The sequence below is a fragment of the Littorina saxatilis genome, linkage group LG6 (assembly GCF_037325665.1).
Source record: "Littorina saxatilis isolate snail1 linkage group LG6, US_GU_Lsax_2.0, whole genome shotgun sequence".
NCBI classification, from domain to species: domain Eukaryota; kingdom Metazoa; phylum Mollusca; class Gastropoda; order Littorinimorpha; family Littorinidae; genus Littorina; species Littorina saxatilis.
The window spans coordinates 5,752,075-5,762,942 of NC_090250.1; the positions used below are offsets into that span (position 1 = coordinate 5,752,075).

General features: G+C 43.9%; 1 protein-coding gene across 1 annotated transcript in view; it reads right to left on the reverse strand.

The window, feature by feature from the left end:
- LOC138969604 (uncharacterized) overlaps nucleotides 1–10,687 on the reverse strand; it is a gene marked incomplete at its 5' end in the record, with an annotated part of 53,845 nt that extends 43,158 nt beyond the window's left edge. Inside the window, 7 exon segments of the mRNA XM_070342461.1 lie at nucleotides 714–914; nucleotides 1,720–1,964; nucleotides 3,687–3,811; nucleotides 6,023–6,147; nucleotides 8,973–9,103; nucleotides 9,966–10,120; nucleotides 10,462–10,687. Of these exon segments, the coding sequence (XP_070198562.1) occupies nucleotides 714–914; nucleotides 1,720–1,964; nucleotides 3,687–3,811; nucleotides 6,023–6,147; nucleotides 8,973–9,103; nucleotides 9,966–10,120; nucleotides 10,462–10,687 (1,208 nt within the window).
- Between the last annotated feature and the right edge of the window lie 181 nt (nucleotides 10,688–10,868).

Consider the following 10,868-nt stretch of genomic DNA (forward strand, 5'->3'; position numbering starts at 1 on the left):
CTAAATACAGTGGAACCCTCCTTTTGAGACCTGTTTTCTCAGATTTCTCTCTCTCTCTCTCTCTCTCTCTCTCTCTCTCTCTCTCTCTCTCTCTCTCTCTCTCTGTTTGTCTCTCTCTCTCTCTTTCATTCATTTAACCACTAACCTGAGATGTTCTACAATAGTACCTGAGATGTTCTACAGTGGTACCTGAGATGTTCTACAGTGGTACCTGTGATGTTCTACAGTGGTACCTGAGATGTTCTACAGTGGTACCTGTGATGTTCTACAGTGGTACCTGAGATGTTCTACAGTGGTACCTGTGATGTTCTACAGTGGTACCTGTGATGTTCTACAGTGGTACCTGAGATGTGCGCATGGCCCCTCCGATGAGAGGACACCTCCCTTAAAAGGACACCTTCTGACGTCCTTTTTTCTTTTATCTCTACCAAAATATACCTGTTATGACAGGCCACCTGCAATGTAGGGACACTGTTAGCTGTTCCCAAAGGCTTGGGTGGGACTGAAAAATATCATGAATCCTGAACCTCAACAACCCCCCCCCCCCCCCCCCCCCCAAAAAAAAAATAAAAATAAAAAAATAAAAAAAGAAGAAGCCATAATTGAATCCGGATTTCTGGCATATACGGGAAGAATCCCACCCATGCAAGGGTGTCCTTTCATCGCGGGTACAGCTGTATTCATCTATCCAAGCAAACCCAAAAGTCTCGTACCACAAGCACGGCAGGACAGAGAAACTTCCACAGCCACTTCCACAGGAAGCTCTCGCCCTTGCCCGTCATGTCCGACACCCTGTTGGCCAATCGCTGCACGCCGTACAGCCACATCAAGGTCATGACCTCTGCCAAGCACATGGCCGGCACCGATAGTAGGTAGACGTAGTGTTCCAGGAATTGCACAACGTACAGGCCTCCCTGGCAATTAAAAAAAAAACACACAAAGTTTTACTTACTTCCAAGCTACAGACAGTATGACTGTTTCCCAAGAGTCTTGACTAGCGCTGTACTTGGATTAGAGTGAGGGAGGGTGATGACCAGCCCTGGTATTTTCTGATTTTGATAGGAAAATACCACAAAAGAAATAAGTTTTTTAAAATAATTACATACAAATGTCATGTTGTAATGCGATTCGAGCCCAAACCACTGAATATGAGGTCAGGCACTTTATCATCTGCGCTAACAGGGCTAACTAAATTTCATCTCCTGGAAAGAGAGCAGAGGGGTGAGGCAAAAATGTTATGATAGTTTTCCACGCTTCACTGACAGTGTCAAAGCATGAACAACTAAAGGGAGGTAATAACATTCATCTGGACGTGGAACGCAAAAACTGCACAGACGATTGATCAATTTCTTCATCTAGAAAAGAACACAAAACCAGGGGAAATTCCAATCACATACTATAGCGATAATTTGTGTACCTGTATTTACTGTTTTAGTACTGCCTACAAACTTCTCCAATTACAGACAGAGATCTTATTCCAATTACAGGTGTATTAATATTTACTCAATGATGCAGTTTGTCTGAATAATAACAGGTGCACACACACACACACACATATATGCACAGACACACGCACAGACACAAACATAGACATACACACACACACAGACTGACAGAAAAAAAACACACACTCACTCACTCACACAACCAACAACCCCCCCCCCCCACCCCCCATACACAGCCACATACCCCCCCCCCCCCCACACCAACAATCCTCACCTGTGTGACAGTACTCAAACCCAGCAGAAACAACAGCAACACAATCACCACCAGCAACAGCATCCGCGACTTGCGCTTCTCTATGCAGCAGAGGGACACGAAGCTGTCGTAGACATTGTGGAGGAGGGCGGATTGGAACCCGACGCCCCCCAGGATGAGGGCTGAGAACCACATGACCAGCCACAGTGAGGGGATGGGGAGACGGGAGGCGACCGTCGGAAAAAGGCCGAACGCCAGGTCCACACCTGCAACAGGTCAGAACAGGTAAATTGGAAGGTAAAAAGATGCAACAAAAATCTAAATATATCTAAAATAAAAATGTTAAATTAAGAGTCACAAGGAGGGGAAAGGGAGATGGGAGGCGGCCGCCAGAAGGAGGCCGAACGCCAGGTCCACATCTGCAACAAGGGAGAAATTAAAATCAATTAAAAAGGGTTAGCAACCAAACGGAAGCTAGCAGTGTTGATAATATCCTGTAGTAGATCGTGTCTGTAGCAGACGATCCTTCTCTATGTATGATGCAAGGGAAGCAACTCCCTGCCAGGTTGTGGCAGCCTCGTTCTGGTTCCTGAATAAACCCTGTTGTCTTTACACTCGCTCGTCCTACTCCTCGCTTCTGATTTAGTCACTGTATGCAGACCTGTTTACCCTAAACCCGAGGCAAGAGTACTTTCCCAAAAAGTTGAGTGTATTTTTCAAAAAGTTGGTGTACTTTGCAAGCAAAGCCATATGGGCTAGGGAAAATGTACGCGTGGGTGCAAACGTGTTTGTGTAAGAATAGCATGTCTTGTGAACACCTTCAGAATTTAACTCCTTCCAATACAACAGGGATAAAACAATTTTATTTACCTGTCAGTTTATAGCATTATAACCAGTGTCTTCTAAACAGATAGATAATGAAAAGATGAAGTTCGTGAAATAACATCTGCGGTTGACAGTGGCAAGTTCAGTTTTACAATCATCTCAGAAAACATTGCTTCAGCACGGACTACAGCCTTTTCTTCTGGCAGGATTTGCTTTTTGCGGGAATGAACTTCATAATTCCTTGGCAGCTTTCAGCGGATTTCTTTGCAGCAACCTTGTCCAGGTGAGTTTTGGAACTGCAGTGTCGTTCGATGTCATATTTCCCAGCATGGGCAACGGAGAAATCTGATTTACGGCAATACTTGCAGTGTGCATGACTTTTTCCCATAGTAGACTCCACAATTCCTGGCTCTTTCTTATATTTCTCCAAGAAAATCTGCTGCTTCTGCTGTTCAGACTTGGTACAGTCATCCGAAACTGGCACATTTTGCCACAATTGTCCAGACGATCGCACGTGCCAACAACTGAACAATGTTTCCACAGCTGAAGACTCGCTGTCATGGTTATCTCCCTTCGACCGAAACCGGTATCAGTTGTACCATCCCGTAATCAGCACACCAACACCGGAAAACGTATTCTAGACTTTTTCGTATGCGTATTTTGTGCGTGTGTCGCGTATTTGCGTACCGATAATAATTTGGCGTACAAAATACGCCCAAATCGTACTGGTAAACAGGTCTGCTGTATGCAAGAATACTTCATCATCCCTGAATCAACACTTCTCATGTAAAAAAAAAAATCACAGTCCTGCTGAAAAAAACTACGGGCTATTGACTGGTGTCTTTCAGATTTCTTTTTAAAACACCCAAGACTCACCACTGTTAAAACACCCAAGACTCACCACTGTTAAAACACCCAAGACTCACCACTGTTAAAACACCCAAGACTCACCACTGTTAAAACACCCAAGACTCGATCACCACTGTTAAAACACCCAAGACTCGATCACCACTGTTAAAACACCCAAGACTCACCACTGTTAAAACACCCAAGACTCACCACTGTTAAAACACCCAAGACTCACCACTGTTAAAACACCCAAGACTCACCACTGTTAAAACAGACAACCAACAGAGACTATTAAAAGCAATGCCGATAAATACCTGACATGTGAAGCTGTTGGATATTGCTGACATCCAGAAGCATTTGTGAGCCCAGGGCAGCGAACAGCATGCAGCCCCCGAGCAGCGTTATCGACACTGTCAACGCCGTTGTTATCATGGAGTTCCTGAAGAGAGAGGAAGAAAAAAACCTTTCAAACAAAATTCCTCCCCTTGCCAAAGCTTTCTGATACAAAAAAAACAACAGTCAAATGCAATCAAAACAGGTACAGTATAACCTGTCAAATAAGGACACCCTTGGGACCAGTGAAAAGTGTCCTTATTCTGCAGGTGTCCTTATTTTACAGGTTCAAGCAAATGTGGTTGCGAAAAGGAAAGTGCTATATTGTATATGTACATGTTTAAGAGTAAAAAAATAACAAGCAAAAACAGTGAAATACAGTATTTTATTACCAGTTGTAACAGATCCGGTCCACAGAGAAGGGCTTTTAAAAAGAACACTTTATCACATGTTGTTAACACAGGCAGAACAAGAATATATAAATTATTTAAAGTAAAAATAATTGGTCCTTCAGACACCTTATCACAACAGCTTTAACACAGGTTGAACACAAGTTAACAGCTACTGAATCACATTTGTAACACAGGTTGAACACAAGTTAACAGCGACTGAATCACATTTGTAACACAGGTTGAACACAAGTTAACAGCGACTGAATCACATTTGTAACACAGGTTGAACACAAGTTAACAGCTACTGAATCACATTTGTAACACAGGTTGAACACAAGTTAACAGCTACTGAATCACATTTGTAACACAGGTTGAACACAAGTTAACAGCTACTGAATCACATTTGTAACACAGGTTGAACACAAGTTAACAGCTACTGAATCACATTTGTAACACAGGTTGAACACAAGTTAACAGCTACTGAATCACATTTGTAACACAGGTTGAACACAAGTTAACAGCTACTGAATCACATTTGTAACACAGGCAACACATCGAATGTCTTCATCCCAAACAAGAGGCGAAGCCTTCAAGGCTCACGTAAGAAATCGACAAACAGTAACACAAACTCAATCACTCCGTCACACATACACACACACAGTACACACACACACACACACACACACACACACACACACACACACACACACACACACACACAGAAAGAACATAGGTGAAACTGTGCAAGAAAGCGAGACACTAGATCTAGATCTGTCTGTCTGCATGCAGCCTACTTACATGGACACGACTGCCAACTAGTCTCGGCCCGCTCAAAATAACAATCACCGAGACTTTCAGTAATTCCATCGCGTGACGTCTAACCCTCATACGTCATAATGTGACGTCAATGTAATATGACGTCTTCAAATGTTAAAGTTTCTACCACGGACATACATACATACGCACGCACGCACGCACGCACAGACAAAAGTTAGCATCGCATAGGCTACACTTACGTGAGCCAAAAACCATTTGAAAACAGCATCATTTAGTTCCTCATAATCAGTTGCCTTCTTCGAAATCCACTTTTGATCTGCTCGACCGTCTCCCGATTCCCACAAAGCCATAATTTTTTCTCTGTCTATGCTGACTTTTGAAATCTGCGTCCTTCCACAGCCCAGCTCTTGCGCGATCGATCGGCATGATTGTCCGCTTTGCAGCTTTTTCACCACAGACACTCGTTGCTCTAAAGTGAGAGCGTTTCGTTCCTTCCGCAACCTAGAAGCCATCGTGATTCATTCAAACTTCAACAAAACGCGACTGAATCAGCTGTGCAAGTGTGTGAGAATCTTCGATGTTGTTTACAAATGTACCGACTTCCGTCGAATACTTTCGATGCATTTCATTGGCTATGAGGTTGCTGACCAATCGCTACTAAGCTTATTTCAGTTTCAGCTCAAAGCCGACCAATCGCGATTAAGCTTCTTTTACCTCTCAAATCAAGCTTGCAAGAGAGAGAAGACAGACAATCGCAATGATGTTTGGAAGTTAAACGAACATCATTTGTCCGTATTGAGCAGTTACACAATTTAGTAGGGACCTAAAATAAGCGTCCGCGTCCGTAATTCCTAGGTGTCCGCTGAGTACAGTGATTTTAATGAAGGAAACGATCCGTGCCAATAAAGATTGTCCGTATTGTGCGAGTGGCCGTTAAGTCCAGTGACCGCATTCTACAGGTTTTACTGTATGAAATTTACAGATGCTAAGAACAGAATTTTTGTTAGACAACAAGTTCTTCAAAGGGAGAAGGCTAAAATGGCAGGGGGGGGGGGGGGGGGGGGGGGTGTCTTAAAAGGGGGTTTCAACTGTATGTTTTTCATGGACTGTACCAACTGATTGTTGATTATAACACTGTTTAAACCAACCTGAAACAGTTGCTGTGAAAGTGAGCCCAGGCTGACAAGGAAATGATGACGCCCGTCCCACACGCAAAGCTGTTGAGGACAAGTTTAGCAGCATCCCACCACATCTGAAAACGCACACACAATAACTATCACAACATCCAAACAAGCGTATGATAAACTTTAAAGCTAGAGGCAACCAAGTAAGCCAGCTTTGAGAACTCACTTCAATTTTGCAAGGCAGTGAAATAGAAATGCACAAAGACTACAGGTCTGAACTGAAACGGTGAATGCGAGCTGATATTTTGTCTTCGATATATATACTGCTGCAGCTATGAAGCGAAAAACTTGAATTGAACCAACTACTTTCATCCTCTCAACGATTCTTAGATCAATTGAGCAGAGTTGAGAAAGTCACCGACCTGTACAGTAGAACCCCCCTTTTAAGACCCCCCCCCAATTTAATTAAGACTCCCTCCTCCTTTTTCAGACCGTGCTTTATCAGATGTTCACAGCCCTCAAAGTCCGACAAATGGTGTACTCGCCTTTGGCTAGTGATTCTGAAAATGTACTAGCCAGAGAGCTTCTTCTTCTTCTTCTTCTTCTTCTTCGTTCATGGGCTGAAACTCCCACGTTCACTCATGTTTTTGCACGAGTGGATTTTTACGTGTATGACCGTTTTTATCCCGCCATTCAGGCAGCATACAGCCAGAGAGCAAACTTTACTAGCCAAACCAACAATTTATTTTCGCAACTTAACTCGCATTTGGCGAGTAGATGAACATTTCTACTTGCCAGTTACATGTTTCTACTCGCCATGGCAAGTAAAATACTCGCTACTTTCAGGCCTGGTTCAGTTCATAACCTCTGTAAATGTACCTCCATTTTATTTTTAAGACTCCCTCCTTGTTAAGACCTGATTTTCTATCTCTCTCTTTCTCTCCCTCTCCTTTCCTCTCTCTCTTTCTCTCTCGCTTACTCTCTCTCTCTCCCTCTCCTTTCCTCTCTCTCTTTCTCTCTCGCTTACTCTCTCTCTCTCCCTCTCCTTTCCTCTTTCTCTTTTTATTATTCTCTTTATTTATATAGCGCCTTATCAGAAGTTCAAAGCGCTTTATGCCGTGTGAGATGGAATTTTTTACACAATATATCACGCATTCACATCGACCAGCAAACCTCAAGCCTGTTAGGCGAATGTTCACCTTTCGCGGCCTTTATTCCAAGTCACACGGGTATTTGATGGACATTTTTATCTATGCCTATACAATTTTGCCAGGAAAGACCCTTTTGTCAATTGTGGGATCTTTAACGTGCACACCCCAATATAGTGTACACGAAGGGACCTCGGTTTTTCGTCTCATCCGAAAGACTAGCACTTGAACCCACCATCTAGGTTAGGAAAGGGGGGAGAAAATAGCGGCCCGACCCAGGGTCGAACACGCAACCTCTCGATTCCAAGCGCAAGTGCGGCCATCCAGTCCTTTCTCTCTCCCTCTCCTTTCCTCTCTCTCTTTCTCTCTCGCTTACTCTCTCTCTCTCCCTCTCCTTTCCTCTCTCTCTTTCTCTCTCGCTTACTCTCTCTCTCTCCCTCTCCTTTCCTCTCTCTCTTTCTCTCTCCCTCTCCTTTCCTCTCTCTCTTTCTCTCTCGCTTACTCTCTCTCTCTCCCTCTCCTTTCCTCTCTCTCTTTCTCTCTCGCTTACTCTCTCTCTCTCCCTCTCCTTTCCTCTCTCTCTTTCTCTCTCCCTCTCCTTTCCTCTCTCTCTTTCCCTTTTATATTCTTTGTCCATTCTATTGTCGTGTCCTGTCTCCATTATGCCTTTGCTTTTTGTCAAATATGTATATATATGTATGTTTGCACATTTTGTTTGATTCTCGTTTGTTTTGGTTTAAAAAGTACTTGTCGAAGTCTCGTCGCAAGTTATCATAATCCATATGTTAAATTCTCCCGTTAGGGTCACCACCATAAGCTTGAGCTTGTTGATGATCCGTAACATGTATCATGTTCAAATACATATGAATTGTTGAATAAACACTGTTTAAAACCAAGACCTGATTTTCTCAGATTTTTGAAGGTCTTAAAAGGGGGGTTCCACTGTATCTTGGCAGCAGTGTTGATAAGGTAACTGACCTGTATAAATCAGCAGTGTTGATAAGGTAACTGACCTGTATCAGCAGTGTTGATAAGGTAACTGACCTGTATCAGTGTTGATAAGGTAACTGACCTATATCAGCAGTGTTGATAATGTAACTGACCTGTATCAGCAGTGTTGATAAGGTAACTGACCTGTATCAGCAGTGTGGATAAGGTAACTGACCTGTATCAGCAGTGTTGATAAGGTAACTGACCTGTATCAGCAGTGTGGATAAGGTAACTGACCTGTATCAGCAGTGTTGATAAGGTAACTGACCTGTATCAGCAGTGTTGATAAGGTAACTGACCTGTATCAGCAGTGTTGATAAGGTAACTGACCTGTATCAGCAGTGTTGATAAGGTAACTGACCTGTATCAGCAGTGTTGATAAGGTAATTGACCTGTATCAGCAGTGTTGATAAGGTAACTGACCTGTATCAGCAGTGTGGCTAAGGTAACTGACCTGTATCATTTTATTTTTTTTTTTCATTTTCACTACTTTATTGTCCCATCGCTGGGAAATTCGAGTCGCTTCCTCCCAGTGGAAAGCTAGCAGCAACGGAGTCGCGCTACCCAGGTGTCTGCGTGTTTAGGTGTATTCAGCCACCTGCACTTATGGCAGAATGACCAAGGTCTTTTACGTGCCATTGTGATGACACGGGGGTGGGACATGGCTTCCGTCTCTGGGTCTGCACATAAAGTTGACCCGTGTCCGTCCCGGCCCGAATTCGAACCTGCGACCTTTCGATCACAAGTCCAGTGCTCTACCAACTGAGCTACCGGGCCCCCTATCAGCAGTGTTGATAAGTTAACTGACCTGTATCAGTGTGGATAAGGTAACTGACCTGAATCTTGGCGAGTTCTTTCCAGCGAGGGGTGAGGAAGGCCCGAAGACCGGTGACACTGCCGCTCAGAGAACACATCCCTCCCAGCAGTATGACCAGCAGTATCACCGGCACAATACCCGTTATGTAGGCTACCTGGTGACAAACAGTCACAACAATATTGTACAATATGTAATTAAAAATGTTATGAAGATCTCCCACACAGGCGGCTATAGACTATAGTTCATATAGTAAACAAGGAAGCATAACATAACATTCAACTTATAATGAAAGTAAGAAATGAAAAAGGCAAATGCCTGATAGACTCATTGTCTCAATGATAATACACAATGAATACACCATTCAACAATTTGGTAATGGAGGATAGAGGGGGAGGTAGTGGGGGTGTAGGGTGATCATCTGACCGATTAAACATAACCTTGCCAATAGCTGATGTTCCCCAGGCGACAGCGAGAGGGGTGACGTTCCCCAGGCGACAGCGAGAGGGGTGACGTTCCCCAGGCAACAGCGAGAGGGGTGACGTTCCCCAAGCGACAGCGAGAGGGGTGACGTTACCCAGGCGACAGCGAGAGGGGTGACGTTACCCAGGCGACAGCGAGAGGGGTGACGTTACCCAGGCGACAGCGAAAGGGGTGACGTTACCCAGGCGACAGCGAGAGGGGTGACGTTCCCCAGGCGACAGAGAGAGGGGTGACGTTACCCAGGCGACAGCGAGAGGGGCGACGTTACCCATACATGCACAGGCTCGCCATGACCTTACCATTCATTTTTAGCTGCTGATATGTTGAAGTCATCGAGACAAACTTCGTTCTCAAAATTCTTCGTCACTTTCTCAGGAGCAGAAGAAGTGACAGAATTTTAACGTCACTCTAGTATTCACGTTATGGTGTATTTTTTAACAGTTTTTGACAGCAGAGATTTTGCTTCAAAAGAGAGACGTCTTGTTATTTTGTAATTGATATCTAATGTCTTTAAGGACTGCCTAAAAAGCACGCTGCCCTCTAGATGTTCTCACCTTGCCCATAGACTGCGGCCCCCAGACGACAGCCAGAGCGGTGAGCGCCCATGCCAGCAGTAAGCAGAGGAAGAGATAGACCTGAATGCTGCCGGTGTCTTCAATTCCTGATGACAGGCCCAGGGCTTCCTCACTGAAACAACCAACCAAATTTTTTCACTTATGGGGAAAAGCATGTAAAGAACTGCCTAAATATCCAAAAGTGACTGAAGCTGTTCGGCAAACTTTGCAATGAACACACACAAAGTCTCAGTACAGTGGAACCCCCCTTTTAAGACCTCCAAAAATCTGAGAAAATGAGATCTTAAAAAGGAGGGAGTCTTCAAATGGGGGTAAATTTACAGAGATTATGAACAGAATATCTTAGAAAACCGGGTTTTTGAAAGGGAGGGAGTGTTAAATCAGAGGGTCTTAAAATGGGGTTTCACTGTAACATTCATGCGGTGTTATTGAAGGAATTCCCCTGTGACTCACTAGAAATAGTGTTGTGCATAGAAGTTACGGTAGCAGCGTTCAAGTAGGTCAGGGATGCTGATGGTGTAGTTGTTGATGGTGTAGCTGTTGATGGTGAAGTTGGTTGCAAGGCCGCTGACGAAGGTGGTGAGTAGCTCGGCGGTGATGTTGTGGTTGTCATGAATACCACCCCTCTCAGTCACCAGCGAGCTCAGCTGGTGCAGGGTGCTGTTGATGGCGTCCCAGTCTGAAACAGTCAAATAAACTCAACATTGGAAAAAGTCAGCAATCACTTAAAACATTCACTGTTACTTGCAAACTTAACCTGAGACATTAGCTCATAATTTTCTATATTTTATACCTTCATTAGTTCATAAGTTCATTATAAGACTCCTACTTTATGACTAAATCTTCCTTTGAACTTTGTT